The sequence below is a fragment of the Callospermophilus lateralis genome, chromosome 5, assembly GCF_048772815.1.
Source record: "Callospermophilus lateralis isolate mCalLat2 chromosome 5, mCalLat2.hap1, whole genome shotgun sequence".
In the NCBI taxonomy this organism is placed as follows: Eukaryota; Metazoa; Chordata; class Mammalia; order Rodentia; family Sciuridae; genus Callospermophilus; species Callospermophilus lateralis.
This window is the reverse complement of record NC_135309.1, coordinates 152,533,447-152,558,074: the sequence shown is the minus strand read 5'-3', so window position 1 is coordinate 152,558,074 and position 24,628 is coordinate 152,533,447. Positions and strand designations below refer to the sequence as shown.

Here is a 24,628-nt window from a genome sequence, read left to right as displayed (position 1 = left end):
CCATCGATGTCTTCAGACAGGAGAGGTGCTGAGGACGGAGGTGGTGACCACCAGGATGAATCAGTCATGGTGTGTATTGAAACCTCTACAAAGTCCCAGTCCAATAGAGCTCTGGGAGCTTCCAGCTAGGCAAACACATGGAAGTTTCTGGAGGATGGCATTCTCCATGCTATTATGGAAGACTCTCACCCCTTCCCATATAGCCTTGCCCTATGCATCTCTTATCTCCATTCTTTGTGATAACCTTGATAATAAACCAGTAAACATAGTGTGTGCTCAAATTCTATGAATCTTCCTTGCAAATTAATCAAACCCAAGGAGGAGACCATGGGGACCTAGTTTGTAGCCAGTGGGTGTCAGAAGTGAGTGAGTCTCAAGCTGAGCCCTCAACCAGTGGGATCTGATGCTCTGTTCAGGTAGAGTGGAATATGGGATACCCAACTAGAGAGTCTGTCCCAGCATCAATCACTTGCTGGCTGGTTGGTGGTGAGAAAGCCCTCATACCCACACCTTTTCATGACCATGGGTCACAAAAGTGACTGTGTTGCAGAGAGAAAAGAGAATAGGAAAAAAGCACAGAACTCTGCACTCTCCTGTCTCTATCTCTCATGTGTTAGGGTGAGAAGGGCAAGAGAGGAAACATGCCAAAATTTTTGATTCCATCTCATTTTTATAAAAGATATATAAATCTTGAGGCCAGTAATATTATTCTGCCTGTCCTAAGCCATATATTTGAAAATATCTCCCTAGATAGTATCATATTGAGGAAAAAAATACCATCTCACATGCCTGAAATTCTTCCTTCCTATTTAAATGAGTTAAAGGCCTATAAATTCCATTCCAACAAAGTCTTTATGAACACACTCATAACATAAATAAGCTCTAGAATTTCTACCTGGGTCCCATACAATACATCCATTGAGTGCAGCTTGCTTTTTCAGATGAGGACAGTACATTTCATAAGGAGGTAAAGGAAGATGGACTAGAGTAGAGACAGGCTTTAGCATGAAGATTGAAATTGTAATTCCGTGGTTCCCGTTCATCCTTGGTGTGGATGGGAGAATTCGTTCCTGACACCTTTTTCGATGAAGTGATACCTTTGTGCTGAAACAGTTTGGGGAAAGAATTTTTATGGTTATCAACCAAGTATCAGCACTTCAGGAAAGCGAATGAGAAAAGAAGCAACAGCTATCTATCCCTGGAGAATTTGATCTATTTTGGTCAAAAGGCAAAACTATTGTATTTCCAGAAGAGAGAAGAGCTTAGCTCCTAAATTGCTATATTCAAGAATGATTCAAGTTTCAGGCAAGATTGATTTTGCTTAACGTATTTTCTTTTATAGAAGGCAGACCTTTTCCTTCACTAGCTCCTGTAAACCTTAACTTAGGTTATGATCACCATTTATATGATAAAAGGGCTCTAAATGCAAAATTTAGGGAGGGATTTTTTTAACTGCCTAAAGCTTTCAAAAATACAACATAGATTATAGATGGAAGCTGAATTAAAATTTTTAAAAGAAGAAAGACATACCAAGTCATCTGTTCTTTGCCTAGAGCAAATTAAACTATCTCCCAGGGTCTGAAAGCCTTATTGGATTTATCGTGTGGCCAAGTATACTGCTTCTGTTTTAACTTGTTTTGTTTAGTGAAAACATTACTGTTCATCACTGTTATAATTATGATTTTATATTTATTCAGCTTTTCATAGAGTCAGTCTCTAAGTTAGAAAGTGTCCCTTTCACATAGAAAAAAGGATGACATTTTTTCCTTAAACTCAATTTATAATTTTAGTTATCACAAAATTGCTGCCATTCCAGCATACTTGCCCAGGTGCATCAGACAGACGACTCTTTGTCCTTTACTGATTCATATAACTGAGGAATCCAGTAGTAAGTTGCCTTGTACCGTTCATGTCTCACTGATTCCTTACCTGGTTTCTTTTCTGTCTATGTTGCCATCTCCATCTTCATCAAAGATGAAGTGAATTCTTTTGTCTTAGTCCATTTTCTGTTGCTATAACAGAATGTCATAGACTGGGTTATTTATAAGTAAATAAACTTTTTTTTTTTCCTTATGATTCTGGAAGCTGGGAAATCTAAGGGCATGGCTGTGTGAGAGCCATTTTTATGTGCTCTACATGGTGGGAGGTGAAAGGCAAATGAGCATGTGCAAAAGAGAAAGCAGGAGGGGAAGACGCACTTTAAAATAATGCTGGGCAGTGAGGATGGGTCTCTGTTGATGGGCTTAGGACAGGCAGAGTTCCCTGGTGAAACAGAGGTGCGATCAGTCTCCCATCATTAAGGCACGAAGCCGGGGGATGAGTGGTTTCAGGGATGGGGCTATCGCCATGCTCACTGTGCTCTTTGGTCCTGCCTCCTTCCAGCTCTGGAAGTCAGAGCAGTCTAGTAATCCGTGAGGTGCTCGGATGCTGCCATTCACCCTCTGTCTATCGCCCTGTGCTCAGAGATGCTCCCGAGCAGAAGAGAGAAGAGTTGCCGCACAGAATAGAATGGCAACTTCTCACCATGGCCCTAAGGAAAAAGCCCCCCACTCCAAGGAGAGGGGAAGAGTTGTGGGAGGAAAATGAGGATATTCTTCAGGGGCTTGGCAGATAGAAAACCGGGATCCTTATTTGGGGACAAAGAAGAAGATCCCACTTGTCTTGCTGTCCCCCATCAGAGGTGAGGATGAAGTCAAGAAGTACCCAAGGACTTCTTTGGGGCTTGCCAGCTAGTCAGAGGCCAGTGAGGATTTGAATACAGGTTCCGTTCTCTCCATTCAAGTGCATTTGGTTCCAGTATCTTCTCTGTACAAGGGAAACTTGTTTGTGCAATCCTCTACCACGCGGGGCTGTTGGAATCTTTTAAAATTTCCTTAAATAGAATCTCGACAAGAGACTTTTGCCTCTGATTCTTTAGCAAGTGGACAAGGTAAGATGGAACACATAATGAGATCCTAGGATTGTTTTGTATTAAATAAGATAAAGGTCTTGAATATGAAGTCCCTTTTCCCCTTTCACTGGTGGTAGGATCCAGGCTGTGACTGAAAGGAGGAGAATAGGGAGAATAGAAGCTATTTAATGGATTTCTTATTCAGAATTTGCACTGACTTAGATTAGTCATCAGTGATAATTACTGTAAATGCATGTGCAAACACTTTGTATAAAACCCTGAAATCAGTAAGTGCCAGTAAGTTGCACTGGTCTGTAACTAACCAAATCCCCAGGACTGAGCCACAGAAAACCCAAAGGCCCAAAGGGAAATGCCACCTGTTGCTTCACTCCACTCTGTTAAAAGGCGATGGTGGTTTTGTCTACTGTTTTCCTACCTTCAAAGTCCTGCAGGAAAACCCTCCAGGACCAGACTCTTGGTCATGGAATGGTGTGTGCCATGGGATACTGAATGAAATAATGAATGAACTGGAAGTGGCAGTTACAGGATTGTTGATTCCAGAGGCACCTGATGCCAAGGAAGGAGCACAGGGCTTCAGAGGTCTGCACAGGGTTTGCAGACCATGCTGAAATAGCCTGAGCTTCAGGAAGAAGGCTGGTCTCCCCTCACATGTCTAGACGCAGCAAAACAGTCTTCTCAGGATCTTTGGGTCACAGAAATCTTTCAGCACTTTGGGAAGGGTGATTAAATGCTGGCACAAATTGTAATGATGTTGCTGTTAGCATGAGAATGACTTTTGAGTGACTTACATTACAATGGGAATTCTTGGGTTAATGTACATATCCTTTAGCCTGTCCATGGTTTTGATCCTTTTCACTATTCTGTTCAGAAACCCAGCTGTGAGGCACCATCTGTCAGCAGAGGCATCCGGCATCCATCTCTGTGTCAGCAGGCATCTGTGTTAACTCCTTCGGCGTTGCCTACAGGCCCTTAGGTGTGTGTGTACTTTGGGGAGAGCAGGCTCAGCCCTGATGCCAATACTGAAATACTGTCTGCTCTTTTCAGCATGAAACCCTGTGTGCTTGGGTGCCAAGTACTTGCTTTTTCACGAGCTGGGGGACTCTTAGACTCCCTGTGTTCCATGATACATTAAGTCTTACTTGCTAATCCTTCTTTTCCACCCCGCCCCAATAATGCCACCATACAATGAAACTTGAGCAGATACTCATAGAAGAGTCTCAGGATGGATTTTAATGCTCTCTGCTTAATTCTGTGGAAAGTGGGTTGGAATACTTACTGGTTTGAATGGTGTCCTCTCCACCCCTCTCATGTTCTTTGTGGAACATCAGAATATGGCCTTATTTGGAAATGGAAGTTGTTGTCGATGTAATTAGTTAAGATTAAGATACACCAGGTAGGGTGACCCTAGTCCAATATCACTGGTGTCCTTATAAGAAAAGGACCAAAGATCCACAGAGAGAAGGCAGACTCATGTTGACAGAGGCCAAGATTGGCATTATGCTGCCACAAGCCTAGGAGTGCCAAGGGTTGCCAGGAACCACCAGTGGCTGGGAGAGAGGCCAGAGACAATCCCTGTAGGGCCCCTGGAGGGAGCTGGTCCTGTTGACTCCTAGATTTCAAACTTATAGTTTTCATAACTGTAAGAACCATTTTTTTTTTTTTTTGGTTATTTTAAACCATTCAGTTAGTGGCAATTTATGACAGCATCTTTAGTAAACTAATACGGAAGACTGTATGGCCTGTCACCCCTGGGAATCTGTACATGTTGCAAGTTCTCTTTGCATCCTCTGCATATAGCCTTTGTGTAAAGACTCACTGGGATAGCATAGATTTTAATGGTGCCTGCAGGGAAGGCATAGTGCTCATCAGGAAGCACTATGGAACCAGAACTATTGCACATTAGAAGTCAATTTCCAATTTATTCCTGGGGTCATTTAACATGTATACACAAAATGTCCCTAATATGCCAAGCACAGTGCTTACGTTGGGGTCATGTGCATTTAATGCCACCATTTAACATGTGGATGCCACTATTCGACACACCAAGTGATGGTTCTGCTTATGTGATTTCAGATGGGACAGTTCTTCAGTGCTATCTCACTGGAAGCTGTAGCTCTTGACTTTCCCACAGCGACAGTGGAGGGTCTCCACAAAGGTGACAAAGGGGGAAACCCCAGGCATTCCTTGGCCATTCAGTGCCAGTCATTGAAGAGTAGAGCTTTGCATCAGGTGTGTGTTTGGATCCTAATGCTCTGCCCAAGCCCTGTGACATTTGCTCTTTGGCTGTTCTGGACTCTTCATGACCAGCAGCACTGCCCTGCTCGGAGGTAACACAATGCTTTGTGGAATCATTTGCTTACATTCCATTCCTCTCAACCCCTAGCTCTCTGTCCATCCTGGGCCGCAGTAGAGTTTTAAATGGCCCTGGAGGAGTTGCTGCCTCAGCAGTAGGGCTGTCCCATTTCTCTCCTGGAAGAACTCTGTGTACTTTTTTCATCTTCTCCAGCCATAGCACTCAAGATTTGATTTCAACTGGAAACATGCACTAGAAGTTCAGAAGTTAACAACCCTTTGTAGTAAAAAACCAGCACCCTCTTATTACAATGCTATTCATGATAATTAAAGGATGGAAGCTCTCCAAGTGTCCATCAGCAGACAAACAAATAGACAAAAGTATTATAAGCACACCGTCGAATAGTATTCACATAGAAATCGAGGAAGTGATGGTGTATGAAACAACAATGAAGGCATTATGCTAAGTGGCCTGGCACAAAAGGAGAGCATTGTGTGATTCCACCCATCTGAGTTACCTGTAATAGGCAGGTTCATGGACACAGAAAGCAGATGCAGGCGACCTGAGATTGGGGAGAGAGGAGTGAGCAGTTTTTGCTTAATGGTTCTGGAGACGTACTATTTAGGGTGAATAAAACATTCACCTAATAGACGTACTATTTAGGGTGAATAAATGTTACTAGTTGGTGATGGTTTGACACATAAATATATTTAATGCCATTGAATTGTACACTTGGATGATTAAATGGGAAATTTCATGTTACATGTATTTGACCACAACTTAAAAGAAATACCTAAAAGCCAATATCTTGAATCAGGTCTAGCTTTGGCATGGTGACTTCACTTTGCCACTTGGCAGTGGGGCGAATGCTGAGATGTGTACTTGGACTTTCTCAGGCTTCAAGTAAAACCTATCAGGAGGGCTGCTTCTTAAGAATTAGGGAGGGACCCTGTCCCAGGCTGGGCACTGTGCTTTGAGGTAAAGCAGGTGCTCAGTGAGTACGTCATCCTTGCTAGCCATGGCCTATTGCAGCACTTCTCGACCAGTGTATCCTGCTCATTGGACCTGACTGAAGTCGTGGGTCAGGTGATTTGGGAAACTGGAGTAGAAAAAGAACCAGGTAGATTATCAAACAGCTTGAAAAGCAAAAGAACCAGCACAACTCTGACAATTCCCCTTTTAATTCATTTCTTTGTATCTCCTCTTCCTTCTCGGCCCCTGCTTCCAATTTTTGCAGAAGAGAGCAAAGAATGAAACAAAGGCACCATTTAATGTTTTCCATTCACAATACAATGAAGCTGAGAGCTCAGGGTTCTATTTCTCCTAATTTCACTCCACTTCCAGGCCTCCAGCCCTGGAGAAGTCATCTATCAAATTGTTTCCCTTTGGCCTGAAAGAGCTAATACATTTTTACAATATGTGTTCAGTTTCTTTCCAAAAACGAATATGCACCTGGGCCAGGGATTAAGGCAGATCATTTTTTTGAGATAACTAATATTATGATTCTTTTTATATAGATATTTAAACTATGGATCAAAGAAGATAAGAAACTTTCTCAAGATAAGAATCAGGAAAATGACAGTGAATTCGATACACAAATATGACCCAGTGCTCCCTTGATCTAATTGTGTGAGATATTGGAAAAAAATTCTCTTTCCTTTGGTATGGACATTTATTATTAAACCAGGCTCCCGTGGTCTACCAGAAGCAGTTTGAAAGTAAGGTTGTGGAGGGAAGCAGGAAAAATGGGACTGAGGCCACCACATGGGCTCATGGACTTGTTTGTGGATTTCATGTTAGAAGTCTGCGGTTATAATCCATGTGATCAACATAGAGCACACAGTCTGGAATTCATATAGTGAATCAATTTTGTATGAGATATTTGGGACTCTTAATGTTAGAAATCAAAAGACCCCATTGATTCATTTTTTGTCATGTATTGATTTTTCTTTTCTACACCTTTCCTTTTCATGGTTATTATAGATCACTGTAGAAATTCTTACTGTCTCCTTGTTTTAAGTAAATGCACTTACAAAATCAGCCTGGGCACTAAGAATGAGAAAAGAGGAAAAGCTTAGTTTTTGCTTTTTACACATGGGAATTTTTTAAATTAAAAGAAATTTGAAATCCCTCACTAAGAAGGTTTCCATTTAAAGAATATTCTCTTGATCTTCAAACATTAGAAAAACCTGGCACGCTCCAACAGAAAGCCCAGAGGAATCGCTTGATTGGAATATAAGACTAGCACATTCTTCTGCTAACATTCCTAGGTTAATAGTTTGTCTCAAGTGACTCAAAAGATTGATCCACAAACTGATGTCTCCGTGGTACAATTTGGAATTATATGCATATATGTTAACCCATTACAAATCACATTTGCCTGCGTCAGGTAATTACCCAGTTTTCCGTTGTTTTGATATTTGTTTGTTTCTGATATCTAATTCTTTTTGTTTGTTCAGTTGTCCTCATTTGGACTTGTAGCTCACTTGGGAGGAAATTAAATGAAGGAGAAAACCTTACCAAATCCAACAGGAACTATACTAATAGCCCCGAATGGGGTTTTAGTCATTGATCAAATAGACAACTTTAATATAGATAAAGCCATTACTGAATAGAATTGTCAACTTTGTTTATACTTGAAGAATTTTTGCTGAATGTGTAGAATATATACAATCTAATGAGTGTGTTATGGTTTAGATATGAGGTGTCCCCCAAAAGCTCATGTGTGAGATAATGCAAGGAAGTTTATAGGTGAAATGATAGGTTATAGCTCTCATTACTCAATCAGTATTAATTCAGTTGAATTGATTAACTGGGTAGTAACTGTAGTCAGAGTGTGGCTAGAGGAGGTAGGTCACTGGGGGTGTGCCTTTGTGGTTTGTCCCTGGGGGCCAATCTCTCTGTTTCCTGATTGCTATGTCCTGAGCTGCTCTCCTCCACCACACCTTTCTGCCATGATGCTCTGCTACACTTTGTGCCCAGAGCAATGGAATCAGTCGTCTGTGGATTGAGACTTCTGAAACCTTGAGCACCCAATAAATGTTTCCTCATCTAAAATTGTTCTTTTCAAGTCTTTGGTTACAGCAGCAAAAAAGCTGAACAAAACCATATATTATTTATATATTTATTTACTATTGCATAGGATAGTAAAATAATCGTTGTTTTAAATTTCATTTCTTGTTCCCCAGTGTGAATTAAACTGTGATAAATGGGGCCATGTTAATAGCTCGCAGGGTGGATGTGATTGAATAATTTGTATGCATAATTTAGTTCAGTTTCTCCTCATAGCAACCTTCTCCTAATTCTGAAGCATGTGTAATTCTCCCCATTGTTAGTAGACGAAACTGGTTGCTGCTTTTTGTGTGGGTTTATGTCTATTTTGTGAAGACACTGAAGATAAGAGAATTTGACACATGTGCTGGATGGGTTGCTGGGAGGTGGTAGATTCAGTGTTTAAAATCCTGTGGGTCTGGCATGGTGATGACTTGTGTTATGTGTTGTCATGGTTAGATATGGTGTCCCTCAAAAGCTCCCTCGTGAGACGATGCAAGAAGGTTGGGAAGAGAAATGGTTGGGTTAGAGCTTTAACCTAACCAGTGAATCAATCCCTGATGGAATTCTCTGGCTGGGAACTGGAGGCAGGTGGGTTGTGGTTGGAGGAGGTGGTTCATGGGGGCGTAGCTGGGGAGTATATATTTGTATGAGAAAGTGGAGTCTCTTTGGTTTCTTATCTTCCTGGGAGCTGTTTCTCTCTGCCACATTCTTCCGCCATGATGTCCTACCTTACCTGAGTCCCAAGGGTTGGAACCGGTCTTCTATGGACTAAGACCTCCAAAACTGTGAGCTCCTAAATGGACTTTTCGCCCCTAAAATTCTTCTGGCCAGATCCTTTTAGCAAAATAGCTGATTAAAATGTGTTAACTTGGCCAGTTTATAGCACCCAGTTATTTAGTCCAAGGCTGATCTAGGTGTGTTTGTGAAAATGAGATCAACAACTACAAATAGTTGACAGTAAGTAAAAGAGATTGTCTTTAATAATAATATGAATGCCCCCCCACCTTTACTTGAAGATCTTAAAAGCAAAAATCAAGGTTTATTGGAAAAAAAAAATCTTTCCCCAGGCTATAGCATCAGCGTCTGCCTGAGTTTTCGGGGCCCCATGGCCTGCAGATTTCAAACCTAACAAAACTGACAATTAAGTGAGCCAGTTATTTAAAATTAATAAATCATGTACCGGAGGCACTTGGGTGCCATTTGGGGAAGGTGGAAGAGGTTTCATCCTTCCATGTAGGTGGAAACAGGTTAGAGTTTGAGAGACTTGCTCACAGGTATAGACGTGGCCTGGAAATGGTGGAAGGTGGTTTTGAAGCCTGCTCTGACTCTAGTGGCCATCCTCCAAACCACAAATGTCCCATTACTCCAACTGCACACAATAGGCCGCCATAGTGGGTTGTCAAGACAGGGCTGGCCTCTATTAAACACTTGGTCGTGTGACACCTTGGGCTGAGCACTTTGCCGCCTCTTACTGGGTTCTCAGCACTGCTCAGGGAGGTCAGGCATCAGTACCTGTCGGGAGCTTCTCAAACTTGAGGCAACAGAATCACCTGGAGGACCTGTTGGAACCAAGATTGCTGAGCCCTACCTGCAGGATGCCAAAAAATCTGCAGCTAGAGTGTAAACCCCACACCGTTAGTCCTTGCTTATATGGAGTGTCTGCTCCAGTCTGTCTGGGTCCCCCCGGATTCTGGTGCAGCAATCTGCCTTCTTGTCATGTCATAAAGCACCTCTGTCCGTTGTGTTGACTCTATTGGGCAAGCCCACAGCCCATCTCTTGGGCTTGGGATCTCCTCAATGTTACCAGGGAACCCGTTGACTTGCTAAAACTGCAGCCTGAGCCCCCAGAGCCCAGCCCTGCCTTGCAGCCTGGCTTCCAGTGGGAGGGTGAGCAGCCCCCCACCCCCACAACCCTGCCACTGTCCTAATCATGGGGTGAGGTTGACAGTGCCCCTTGCCCTTCTCAACACACACCTTCCCTATTTCCAGGAGAAGCCGAGAGGGGAAACCAGGCTTCATTCCTTCCCAGTGTCCCTCTGGGATGGGGTGGAGGTGGAGGGACTTCTGATACTCTATTCTCTCTCACCTGAAATTTTTTCATGTACAATTCCAGGGTCTATTCTGAGAGGTCTGGCCCTTAATTTGATAAAGGAGCCAAGAGATGTAGCCATTTCCTTCCTAAGATAACAACTTGGCTGGCAGGAATACTTTGGTACCGCGGATTTCTCTTTGGGGGATGTTAGAGGCTGAATATTCCCTCCCCACTGCCTTTTATTTTTTAAACTCTAAGTTCGTTCTATAGCATTTCTTCTCTGTACACCCTTTCCCCACTACCAGCCCACTTCCCCTTCACTTGAACTCAAGGGGGTTATGCTTCCAGGACCAAGAAGGAAAGAAGAATATTAATAGTCTCTAAAACATGAGCCTCGTTATACTAAGCTGTTGGGTGCTTCCAGGCGCCTGCACTGTTCCAAAGAATATGTCTGGATTATTTTATTTGATCTTTACATAACACTATGAAGCAGGAATTGACCCCCCCCACGCACACACCTCTTTTATAGCTGAAGGAACTAAGAAGGTTTAGGTTACAGAAAACCCAGGCTTATTGATCCCAACCTAGATGCCCGTTAGTAGATGGCATCCTTCCCAGTCTACCTGAAAGCAGGTAACAAGCTGCAAAATTTATTTGCTGATCCATGTTAGACAAGATCATATCTAGTCAATCCTCATTATCTGCAGGTTCTGTATTTGAGTACTTGCCTACTTGGTACAATTTATCTGTAGTCCACAAATCAATACTCATGGCACTTTGGGGTCAATCACAAACATGCACAGAGTGTTGAAAACTTTGAGTGTCCCAAGAACAGGTTCTTAGGTGAGGTTGATTGACGTGATGCTTTACGTTCTTATTTCAGCTCTCTCTCTCTCTGTTTTAAAAAATTTATTCTTTTCAGTTGTATTTGACAGTAGAATTTATTTGGATGTAATTATCAAAGCATGGAATATTTTTCATATATTTGTTGATTGATTGTATATCCTTTTCTGAGAAGTATCTGTTCAGGTCCTTGGCCCATTGATTGATTGGGTTATTTGTTTTTGTTTTGTTTTGTTTTGTTTTTTGGTGCTTAGCTTTTTGAGTTCTTTATATACCCTAGAGATTAGTGCTCTATCTGATATGCGAGGGGTAAAGATTTGCTCCCAAGATGTAGGCTCTCTATTCACCTTACAGGTTGTTTATTTTGCTGAGAAGAAACTTTAGTTTGAGTCCATCCCATTTATTGATTCTTGATTTTAATTCTTGTGCCATAGGAGTCTTATTAAGGAGGTTGGGGCCTAATCCCACATGATGGAGATTAGGGCCTACTTTTTCTTCTATTAGATGCAGAGTCTTTGATTTAATTCCTAGGTCCTTGAGTTTTGTGCATGGTGAGAGCTGGGGGTTTAAGTGTTGGCTAGGATGGGGGGAAAAGTACACTCATACTTTGCTGGTGGAACTGCAAATTGGTGCAGCCAATATGGAAAGCAGTATGGAGATTTCTTGGAAAATCGGGAATGGAACCACCATTTGACCCAGCTATCCTTTTCCTGGGTCTATCCTTTTCCAGAGGACTTAAAAACAGCATACTACAGGGACCCAGCCACATCGATGTTTATAGCAGCACAATTCACAATAGCTAAAGTGTGGAACCAACCTAGATTCCCTTCAGTAAAGGAATGGATTAAAAAAAATGTGCATATATACACAATGGAATAATACTCAGCAATAAAAGAGAATAAAATCATGGCATTTGTGGGTAAATGGATGGAGTTGGAGAAGATAATGCTAAGTGAAGTTAGCCAATCCCCAAAAGACAAATGCCAAATGTTTTCTCTGATATAAGGCTACTAACTCATAGTGGGGTAGGGAGAGGGGAGCTTGGGAGGAATAGACAAACTCTAGATAGGGCAGAGGGGTGGGCGGGGAAGAGAGGGGGCAGGGGGTTAGCAAGGATGGTGGAATGTAATAGACATCATTATCCAAAGTACATGTATGAAGACATGAATTGGTATGAACATACTTTATATACAAATGGAGATATGAAAAATTGTGCTCTATATGTGTAATAAGAATTGTAATGCATCCTGATGTCATGTATTTAAAAAATAAAATCAATTAAAGAAAAAAAAAACATGGAATATACCTTAATCTTAGCTTGTATATTATACATAAGTGTCCCTTTTGTAGTCTAGTCTATTTAGCACCTATTTTTTTTTCTTTTTATCGTTTTATTGGTCCAGTTTACTACTTAAAATGGCTCCCAGGTATCTTGTAGAAGAACTGGCTTGTGTCTCCAAAAGCAAGGAAATTGTGATATCCCCCACCTGTGTTAGAGAAGCCCATTCAGATGGGAGATACAGTGCCCTGACCCTCAGCTCAACATTAACGAGTTGAGCTGGAACATTAAGCTGAAAGTCTTTGAAGACAAACAAGCATAACACGAACTCATGTATTAGTCAGTTGACAGATGTGACCAGAGGTTCACACATAATTGTAAAGTAAATTTTCCAACTCAAAGAAATGATAAATATTTCACCTCTCCCTGAATTTCCCACTAGAGCAGTGATTCAGAATTCACGAATTCACTTTTAGTTTGAGGTAGGTAGTTCTGTAAAATCACAACACAATCAACTAATCAACTGTATTTATCTCTCTGTAATCTTGCTCTCCTTAATTGCTTAAAGGCTTAAATGCTCAGGTATTTTTAAAATGTTGTCCTGTTCTAAGGACATACATTCTCAATGGATGTAGTATTGCTGCCTAGGGACACAAAGTGGTTCTTGGAGGAAAACACTTTATTACCCTTTTTTATGCATAAAGTAGAGATCATGCACAAGTGCACACTCTCTCTCTCTCTCACACACACACACACACACACACACGCAGATATACAGTATATCAGTGGTGTCACAAGTTCACATGGGTAATTAGAAAAAAAAAAGTCTAAAAACTTTTGAGGGCAATAATGAAAAAGAGATTCAGAAGCTCTGTCGTGGTGCATAGTGAATATTTAATAAGATGAAGCATCTGGAGTATTTATTAGAATACAAAATACAGCATGTGCACTCAATGTTAGCTACATGAATAACATTAATAATATTATTTCCTCAATTCTATCCCTTTCCTTCATACACCAGCTTTTCTTAAACTGGAGTTTTTGGCCCCCTGAAGCATGACCACACATGTTCTCAGGCATGACTGAGAATTTCCTCTGAAATTTCTGTCTTGTATTGCATTTTTAAGTGGATGATAATTGTAAAATGAATATTCCTAGCACAAAGAAATGATGAATGTTTAGGGTGATGGTTATACTGGTCATCCTGACCCAGTCATTACACACCACACACATGAGTTCAAATATCAGACCAACGCATAAAGATGTTTAGTTATCATGTATCAATTAAGAATCATAAAAAGAAATAATTGTATACCCATTTGCCTTTATAATGGAGCCCTGCCACAAGATTCTATGGTCCAAGTTCCCGATTTTCTTGTGGACTGATAAGGAAGAAAGGAGTAGACTTTGAAATGTGATGATACTGTCAGCCTAAATGAAGGGCCACTGAGGTGTCATCTGTCATAGGAGAGAGTGCCTGCTGGGTAGCACAGACATGCCCAAGCCAAGAAACCTTGACTTTAGCATCCAGTATTGTGTTTGAGTTTTGAAAGGCAAGTTTTCCTCAGCAAAATAACATTATCTCTCATGTTAAACCAGTGCTATTAATTTGAGTGTTATGGGTTGTATTGTTTGTCCTTAATTCATCATTTTGTTTTGGTTTTCTGTTGAATCAGAATTAGAGCATATGGAGTTTATTTCTAGCATTCCATTTGTGCATTACTAAGCAATAATATAATTGAAATAATTTAAGTACATGTATTGGTGGTGTGCACTACTGTTTTCTGCCCTATTAAAGGGAGTGTTTGCATTGCTCGGCCTTGAAGAATAATGCAATGGACTCATAGAAGTACAGAATATTGGAGCCATCAGGAATTATTTAGTGCAGCCACTTCCCCTACCAGATGTGGACACTGAGCCTCCAGGGGAGAAATGAAGGCTGAAGGTCAAAAAGCAAAGGAGAGGCAGACTGAGGTCAGAGACCAGGTGGATGTACTTCTAGTTGGGTACCAGCCCCCCATCCCATGTCAGCCTGCTTCCAAAGGTGAACCATGGAAAATAAATGGCAACTCTGCCAGGCTTACAGAGGAAGGCTGGGCACAATCTAAGGAAAGTAAATAATGGATTTGTTTCAGAGCCACAAATCTCAATGTGTCAAGAGAGGAAACGGCAGCCAGTTCTCTTCCCTGCTCAGGTGAAATTACACATGAGGTCAGATTGTTCCATAACTTTCAACAGAACAAAACAATTCTGAAGATTTTTAAATCTAAGCCCAGATGTACTTCTCTACTCTGAATTTAGGCTCTGAGCTCACTCCACCTTGCTAGGGTTGTATACTATCTTACTCTGTTTGGGCTGCTGTAACAAAATGCCATAGACTGAGTGGCTTTCGAACAAGATTTTTTTTTTTTTCCTTAAAATTTTGGATGCTGGAAAATCCAAGATCAAGGAGGCAGTAGATTCCTTGTTTGCTGAGGTTCATTTACAGCTGTCTTCTTGTTTCTTCACGTGACAGGTGAGCACCAATCCTACCTGTGAGGGCTCCACCCTCATGACCTAATTGCCTCCCTAAGGCTCCACCTCCTGATACCATATCCTTGGGGGTAGGATTTCAGTACATGGATTTCTAGGGACATAACCATTCTGTGCATTGCGTGCAAGCACCACTGGGCAGAAAAGACCATTAGGAAATAGTGTTTCTTAGTTGCATATGAGAGTTCTGATCAACACTTGTGGCGTGAGGAGTTCAACTGAGATACAGTTACTGGGATGCAGCATTAGTTTTCTATTGCTGCATAACTTGGGGTACATTGTTATCCCACCATTTCTTTGGGTCAGAATTCTGGGCATGGATCCACTGGGTGTTTCCTGCAGGGCTCACAGAGGATTAGGCGAGGGCTGTTCTCTCATCTGACCTTTGGAATCCTCTTCCCAGCTTACATGGTTGTTGGCAGAATTCATTTCCTTGGGGTAGTAGAACTCATTGCATTTGAGCTTCAAGGCCAGCAGGAGGGATCTCTCTCTAGATCCCCTTAAAGCATCCATCTAGTTCATTTAATCTCATTGGATTAATTAAGTCAGTTCTTTAGGGGATTTAATTACATCTACAAAATCTTTTCAACTTTGCTATATTGTGCTGTATTGGTTAAAGGTCAATTAGTTATAGGTTATACCCACATTCAAAGAGGAGAAGATGATACAAGAACATGGGTGTCCGGGGATCATCTTTGAATCTGCACATCACAGGCATTAGGTACTTTCCTTCCTGGGCAGTGAAGGGTGGTTCCTATTTACAGACTTTCATATGACATATAGAGTACGTTTATCAATAGTAACATGTATGATTATGTTAAAGCTTAGAGGAGCAGAAACTCACCGCTGAGCTTAGGCAAGATTATTATCTCACCCTCAGCACTACAGACATTTCTCCAAGGTGCTGTCCTATGCATTCTAAGTCATTCAGCAGCACATCTGGCTACTGCCCTTCAGATGAGGTAGCACCTCTACCCCATTAATGACAACCAAATATGATGCCAGACATGTCAAGTGTCCCCATGGCCAGAAAAATAATTCCCAGGTGAGAATCACTGTGTTAAGAAAATGAAGTGGTCTTGGTGGTTTTTAAAGAAGGAACTATTAAAACCGGAATTTGTTTTTTTAAGGTGATACAGCTCTATGGAGCCAGCAGGCTCTTGCTCCTCCCATAATGCCTGATTCTTAGATTTGCTTATTTCCTTTACTGAGAAATGCATAGTTTATAGTTGCAAATAAAAAAAATAATGCAGGAGATGTGTTCTCCACATGTACTTTCTTACTCACGTGTATGCCAAAACAAGCTTACGTTATCATATTTGACTATGTTTTATAATCTTGTCTGAGTTTATAGTCAAGTCATATTATAGGAGAGCTTTGGTTCTGCTGTAACATGGGTCAGATATTTCCCCAAAGATTTTTTAACACATCAGGCAAAAAGCTTAATAAACTCCATTCTTGGTATCACAGCTCCTTTCTTGGAAATGAGGGACGTGGCTTGATGTGGGTCTGTTGGAAGGCACGATTCAGGTCTGAAATTACAAAACTCAAAATCTCAATCCTGTTTTCTCTAGGCAAAGGCAGCTCAAGCATCTCATCCGACGTGAGTTCAAGTACAGATCACACGCCGACCAAAGCCCAGAAGAATGTGGCTACCAGTGAAGGTAGGCATCTGGTCTTCATTATCCCGCGCCTTCCCTTTACAAGGCTGGGTATTTTTGGAAGACAAAGAAAATGTGGGAGTTTTGTTCTATTCTGCTGAGTGGGAGCATATGAGGTTATTAAAAAGGAGAGGCAAAGGATTTCCCAAGTTTCTTTTTGGTTGCACTGTTGTTACTGCCAATCAACTTTGATGGGATAGGATTTCAGTGTCTCAGTTCTAAGGCAAATTCTGTAATTTTGTGAAATTCTAGCAGGTTGACTTAAGGGAAGACTTTATGATATTACATACCTGTTTTTCAGTATGGAAAACAATAGGCTTATAGAACCCTTGCACTAGAGTTGGAAGCTCCTGCAAGAACTGGTAACATAGATGCATCTGTGATTTAGAATGATATAATTGGAAGATCATGGTCACGTAATTTGTAGAACTTGAATTAATCACTAACCTTTGGGAGTAGCAAAGGAGGTTTTTTTGATTATTTGAAGAATAAGTAAAATGTCGTGCCAAACAGGACACAGATTGGTCCTATTGGTATTCTTGAGGATGAATTTGACTTCTTTGCCTGTAGAAGTACATGTGGGAATGGCACTGTTCTCAGTAGTGCAGAGAGGGTTAGGGTTACTACTTGATTGAGGAATTGTTTCTATGGCAGTTTTTAAGGGTAAGGTCTACCCAGTGATAGACTCAGCTTCTTGTATTTTAATGTTAAACCCAACTGAATGACTTCTTTTCTGAAGAAGAGCTCTTTCTGAGCATAATCGCCAGGTGGTCCCAGGTCAACAGCGGTGCTTGACACTGATAGACTAAAATATCAGCTGATGAACTGACATCCAGTAGCGCCTGCTTTTCTGAAGTGCACAGGATGTCACGGAGGCACATTTCCAGCTTCTCTTTCTGAGGTTCATTTCTGCTGCTTGAAAGCTGGAGCGTGTGCTTGCAGGCTGGTGTTGGCCTAGGGAGCTCTGTGAATCCTCTTGATCTGTGTGAAAATCTATGAATTCATGATGATGGTTCACCTCTGTTGGTGTGTGTCTACTCTTTGCATATTTTTGGACATGGTGTGTTTCAGGTACCACAGAACTACCTTCTTGGTCATTACTTATCCCCAGACCAATGCATAGGTTGTTTTTGCAAGTGGATTCTTTTCTCCTGTGTTTAAGACCTTAGCACTGTTGGATGGACATCACCAACCATTACGAGGCAGAGGAGAAACCACAGGAAGCAATCCAATCTTAATCATCCGCCTCTGAGTTCAAATATGGGCATTAGGTTGTTCTTGAAATTGAGTCAGGGTCATGTGCAAATCTGCCTATTTGACTCTAGACTTTTGCTTGTGTTAGTTCCATTCTTAGGACCCAGAGTAGAGATCACTTCAGTCTAATTCACAGGGATCCTCTGTTGTCAGAAACGTGTTCTGTGAGATGATCATGTCTTCCTACCATTGTTATACAGAGACTTGTTTTGATGATTTCTCTGAGTGACCATGAAAACAGAAAGTTGAAAATTTAAATAATCTCTGTGTTTGTCTGATTTAAAGTTTTCATATCACTTTTTTTTTGTCCTTTCCAAAAATAGAAAATATATAACTTTATGAGCTTTGTTACAGAGTTGGGGACAGGTACTGTGGGACTTCTGCATTTAAAATGTCTGCTTTTTGTGGTTTTTTGTTTGTTTGTTTTTTAAAGTGCCAGCTCTATAAAGACTTTAGGTTTTCAGTTTTGTCTTTCTCTTAGGAAGAGGTACAGGCTCAGCTATTGTTTTATACATTTTGTGACATGTATTTATTTTTTGTCATTGAGGGTAGACTTGGGAGGGAAAAAAAACAGGAAACTATGATGTTCCTATGAAAAAGAATTTTTTTCCAAGTGCGCTAAATTAATACAGAACTTCTTTCTGGATTTTAAGAGGAAGAGCCTCATCCATGTAAATGATGCTGTACATTTTCTTATATCCTGAAAAATTAAAGAAGTATTGACTTTTGCTCTTTGTGTGTGTGAATCCATTTTTCTATAAAATTTCAATTAATGAAAACTTATAATATTAAAAAATAAACTCAATTGTGAGCATTAGTTAATGAAAATGTGTTTGAAGGGTGTTTCATGCATATCTTGTCTCATGGTAGGCTATTTTCAGGACAAAGCCAGAGCAGTCAGTGCTTTGATCCTCCTCTCAGGGTAGGTGGTGCTGACAGCCCATTCACAAATCCCCACCGAGTGGATTCCCCTGATGGTGCGTGTTTCTTCATACTGGAAAACAGCCAGCTAACCTCTGAATGCAAGACTGGCAAACACTATCTTCTCACACAGACTGCAGAAGAGCACTTTAGAAAGTGCACCTCTGATTCTCTTTCCACTGTTTTTGAGAACAATGTTTATAATCTTTCACATTAAGAAAATGCTGGGTGAGAATGTAACTGGTTCTCTGGAAGCTGTTGGATTATGGTGATTTTCTTCACTTCCTTGATCCTCTCCTGTATTTTCACCTCTGAATTCATCTGTATTGTTTTAAAGGTCTGAGTGATGTTGGTTTCTAAAAGTGATATGTATAGTGAATAACATTTCATCTTCCTGCAGCCTTTGAAAACCAGGGCCATGCCTACAATACCTGGGTTGGAAGCACCATTAGTAGTGCTGAGCTTTGCCTAGATGGGAAGGATAGATAGGGAAGATACTATGTTGGTTCCCTGGTTGTTGTTGTTGTTGTTATTGGTGGTGGTGGTAGTGGTGGTATGTGTGTGTGTATGGGTAGGTGTGCACACTAGAATCTGCACTCGACTGTGTAGGTAATGGTACAGGTAATGGCCCTTACTAGGAAACCTGTAGGCACCACTGTATTCAATGTGTACTGAAAAATAAAGTGAGGATATGGGGTAGAGGGATGGGAAGGACAGACACATAACATGTGCTTAACCTGCCTTGGGGGTGTGAATGGAGATTAACTGCAGGTGGACATCATATTTCTGTGGTGAGGACAATGCTCTAAAATTGGATAGTGGTAATAGTCACACCACTAGGAAAATTTACTACAAACGTTGAATTGTACACATGAAAAGGGCTGTTGGAGGACCTGCCACTCTGCCTGACCTTCAGACTTGTATCTAATCATCACAAACTTGTCTTAGAAAATGCCCTCTCAGCTCTGGGAGATGACGACCAGTGGCTGGAAGACCAATCAGGGCTGAGGCTTGGCCAGTGCAAAGTGCGGAGCTACGGGTGCTGCCAGCCCAAAATCTGCTCCTGAGTCACCCTGGCCATGGGGCCAGAACTGGCCTGAGAGCAGTCACAAGTGAGTTCCTGCACTGGCATTTCCAGCCAGCACAGAGCTGACTCATCAGAGTATGTTCTCCCATAAAGTTTTGGAAGTCACGAGAGGTTAGAGACACTCAGGGTTCCCAAACATATTTTTCTTGGCCTTTTCTAGATACTCTCTATTCTGTGCTCAGAAGTTGTGTTCTATCCCCAAACCTAATGGTAGAAGCCCTCTGTTAGTAATTCTAGCAAGTCAGTTTCTTGATAATGACTTAGGTTCCTCCTGTCTATCCAGTGTTCCAGCAAATTCACCCTGGGTCATAGGCTGTTCTTCTACAGGCAGTGGGCATAGATGGTAATATGATTGGATTTTAATCTATGAGAAAAGACCTACTGAAAGGATTCTGTTCCAAAGTCTCATGCAAAACTATTGTGCATCTTACTTTTGTGACTCTAAAAAACCACACACTCCTTTTAGGGAATTGGCAGCCAGCAAGGGCTTACTCCCCGATAAGTGGTATATGCTTTCTTTACAACCCATTATATTCCTTGTGACAGTTTAAGTTTCTGATTTCCTGACACTGTAGGGGGTTTGGGTTCAAGTGTAGAAAGCTGGAAATTTTCCATTTTTCCCAACATAATCTGCGTTCCAACGTTGTAAGACACAGTTTAATTCTTTCCAGTTGTGTTGCTATTCTTTCTCTGACTTTTTTTTTTCAGTCTTTCTCTTTGGGAAATAATGGCCTTTGACCTTCAGCAGTGAAAGTCACAACCAGCCCCTGGTTGGGGTGGAGCTCACAGCAGCCTGCCTTGAGCAGAATCAGTTGGATTGGATTTAGATCCTGCTGAAGCTGAGAGATAGCCAGCTGAGCTTTGGCTTCTTTCATAGAACAGAGGGGTCTAAAGATGTGGCTTTAAGGATGGCATCTCAATAGCTCAGTCTTCTCTGGATCTGGGGGGAAAGTGAAGCAGTTAATCCAAAGGTCAAATTGGCTGAAAAGAGTGTCTCCTTCAGCTGCTATGTGAGCATACCTACGTTCAGACCCTGGAGTCATTGGCCCCACAAGATATGTGTGCCATTGCTGCTTTCTAAATGTCAGTCATCAAGCCAGACAGCTATGGAGTCTGGAGACTTTCAGAGCTACAAATGGTCTTGCCAATGTTCTGATCTCATATGCCTATTTTACAGAGAAATGCCTGTGTCACAGAGAAATGGAGAGATTTGCTCAAGATTGCACACCTAAAATATCATTGAGCAGGAGTTTGATGTGGTGTTGTTGAGGTTTGATTGAATTAGGACAAGCTGCTGTTTCCTGTACATGAAGGTGTTGAATTCTATTAATTTGTCCTCTTAATTTCTAGCTGTCTCTTTTGAGCTGGCTGCAGGGCTGAGGCTGACCAGGTGGAAACGTTTGAGAAAGGTTGAACCCGTATAGATCAGTACTGCTGGTAGAAGGAAAGGGTCTGCTTCAGAAGATAAGAGGGTGTCAACCTGCTTGAGTGTATTAGCTAGCTACCTGGAGAAGGAAACATCACCTCAATGCCCATTCCCCATTTACAAACAGGCCTTCAATAGATTCGCTTAATTTCATCTATAGTTGCCTGTTTAATTCCTATAAAGGTCATTTTAAGCTTTCATCAGAAGAGAATTGATTTATAAAGAATGTGTAGTGACAGTTCTTTCTCTGGAACCTAAAATCACCAGTTTATTTATATAGTTGTGGGTTTTTCATGTTTTCAGCTCCCAAATTAGGCCAATTCTGAAAAGTTATTTTAAAAAAGCTCAGTCATTTGGCTTTGTTTTTATTCAGTTTGTCTTCCTTATATCATCTTCTACTTCTTCTAGGGTGTACCCTTCAAACAAAATTCACATGTGTCACTCAAGAAGGGAAAGAGGATGCTTCTAATAAAGGTGGATTCCAGTTCCCTAAAAGACTTTTTTTTTTAACCACCAAAAGAATTCAGTAAACATTTTTAACATGCTTATTTCAGGCTTTTTCCATTGCTTTCACAAACATGACTGCATTCAACTTTGTTTTATCATCATATGTCTCTTGAGAAATAGGAAGAGATATGTCTATTAAAGAAGGGAATTCAAGACAGGATCAGAATGGTCCTAAGTCACAAAATTAATAAGTGACAAAGTTGGGCTATGAGCCCTGACTTCTAAGATTCATTCTTAATGCTTGTTAGTAATTGTCATGCAAATCTACTGAGACTTTCATACTAATCATTTTTACAAGCTTCTGTCAAAATTTGTTTTGAAAGTACTTATAAAGAAGGGGTATCTTTTCCAATGGCACCTCATAATTGTGTCTACATTGCCAATATTATCTATGGAAAAGCATGACCCATCTATCACTTAGGAATTGACTTTGAATCCTTAGTTATAGAAGACAAAAGTTAATATTGCAAGTAACTTTTCTACTGAACTATTGAAGGGTAAGTTTCTGGGTTACCAATACTATGCCTTTACAGACTGTACCAGACAGACAAAGTGTTTGAAATTGATGTTGAAGTTCATCATGAGACTGGATCTGAAGTATACGTAATGTAAGAGTATTAAATAGTTATTTTACTATATTTTGTTTAAAACTGAGCCAGGGAATTATTCTTTGATTGTAAATGTTTACAATCAGAAGATACTGATCTCAGAGCATGTGCAGTCTATTGCAATTGGATGAAACTCAATCTGTGACACAAGAGAAAGTAAGCAAAATATGTAACATAGGAGGAGGAAGAAACAGAGAAAGAAAATAACCCTGAAGAGATGTCTTTAGAAATTGTTCTAAAGTGACACCTATCCAATTTGGAAAGTTCGTGGAAGGGGGGCTGCTCTAGTGTCTGGACAAGATTCTGAAATCAGAAGTGTGATGTTGTAAGCTTTTATTCCTTGGATGAGGAAGGTGATGAGATTATTATACAGACTTTTTTTGTCATTAAAAATTAAATTTTAAACTTAACTCCCTGGAAATGTCAGGATCATTGAGGAAAGTTTTGATAGACTATAACCATTGAAACTTAACATGTTTTGATAATTCAATTAACAATTCACTGCTTCATGGCCAAGGTCTTGTATTGTTGTAGCTGCTGCCTAAATGTGAGTTAGGTAACTTTTGAAAAACTATACCAGTCGTATCTGTTGACTTGAGCACATTATATATTATATTATAGAATAAAAAATATATATAAAACATATTCATTGTGCCAGATTTAATAAAGGAGTTAGATTTGCATCCAAAAATTAGTTTAAACAATGAAAAGAGCTTGGAACTCACAAAATTGGTATCTAAATCTAGAGATGTACAACAAAATTGCAAATACCACCTCAGACCCAAGAGCTGGAATTAATTTTATGAGGGAATTATCCTCCTAAATGGATCATCCAGAATGGCTAAAGATCTTTAAGTAATGTTTGAGACATTCAGAGTATCTCAGTACCGTCATGCAGATTTAGGATGGAAACAATTTTAATCTTTAATATTCTAATTCTGGGTCCCAAATAATTTTTTTATTTCTTCCACATTGTTTGCCTTTTCAACAAGTAATCAGTATGTTGAATCCATAAACATTCTGGTTCATCTCAGTATTACTAAGTATGTGTGTAATGAGGGCTTGGGTCTTTCCTAAGTTTTTTTTTTTTTTTAACCCATAATTTCAGTAGCTTAATTATATGGGAATTTATTCAAGGATGTTATATAAGTTCCCATATGTTTACTTAGGCACGTGCAGAGGGTACAGAATATATGCCCATCAACCAGTCGGGGGCCACAACCTGGTAGCGCAGAGGATAATTCTTCTTCCTGAAGAATTTTCAGAAATAATGTGGGGTTTGGTTCAATGATTTTGGTAGAACATTCACCCTGAAGCTCCCCAGGATCCCCGTTGTCCTTCCTGTCTTAAGCATCCTTTGTGACATTTCAGTTAGCTCTTGGGTTCCTGGAACATCTTGATTTTATGTCAAGATCTACCACTTCCGGAACTTCAGTGATTTGTAGGATAAATAAACACTTATGGAACAGTTAAGGGGTCATCCAGGGAAAGACAGGGTTGTGTCCCAGGAGAGCTGGGGTTGGAGAAGGGAGATGAGCCTGGGCTGAAGGAGCAGAGCAGGGAGGGTGAGCGCCAGGTGGGAGGGTGAGAGGAAGGCAGAGCATCCTGGGTCAGGTGTGGACAGCTTAGGAAAACCCCGCTGGGTCCATGGTGGAAAGTGGAGGCTTCTAAACAGATCCCTGTCTGACAGCGTGGCAGAGGCTCGGAAAGTGCTTCAGAACCACGATCTTTAGTTCTGGAATGAGTGGCCGCTCATTCTTTGTACTAGGACTTCCTTGCATGAACCTCATGTAATTAATTGGTGATGTCAGGGACAAACAGGCTAGAAGGCATTTCACTCTGCACTCACCACCTTTCTTTATGTGGAAGGTTTTATGTGGAAGGTTTTACAGGAAAACACTGACTTCTACAGTAAAGAGGAAATCTGGAGGAGGTTGGGCAACAGACAAATAATCTGATATTGAAAATATTTACCCTTTATAGTTGTGGACACAGTCTGACCCTAAAAATTAGGTTAACGTGTCTGTTTATATCCTCTGCCTAGGAAGTAATATCCTGAGGATGAACTAACTTCCTCAGGAAGACTCTGACATTCCAAGGCTGTTAAAATGATTAATAAATATGGAAAAAAGAACACTATAGCTGTAAAGGATGTTTCTTTACATCTTATATACTTTAAAAAAAATCAGAAAGTGCATATCATAGAGGGAATAACACACA

The 24,628-nt window shown here is 40.7% G+C and overlaps 1 protein-coding gene across 2 annotated transcripts in view; it reads left to right on the top strand.

Annotated features, from left to right (window-relative positions):
• The window catches only part of Fbxl7 (F-box and leucine rich repeat protein 7), a 367,504-nt gene that overhangs the window by 87,893 nt on the left and 254,983 nt on the right, over nucleotides 1–24,628 (top strand). The window contains exons 1-2 of one of the 2 annotated variants that reach the window (XM_076856213.2): nucleotides 14,895–14,927; nucleotides 16,519–16,608. Coding sequence is in view for 1 of the 2 variants with exons in the window: in XM_076856212.2 (XP_076712327.1) it covers nucleotides 16,519–16,608 (90 nt within the window). In the remaining variant the exon portion in view is untranslated. Of the gene's footprint in view, nucleotides 1–14,894; nucleotides 14,928–16,518; nucleotides 16,609–24,628 lie in introns of those variants that run through there. The other variant, XM_076856212.2, reaches the window with a different exon arrangement.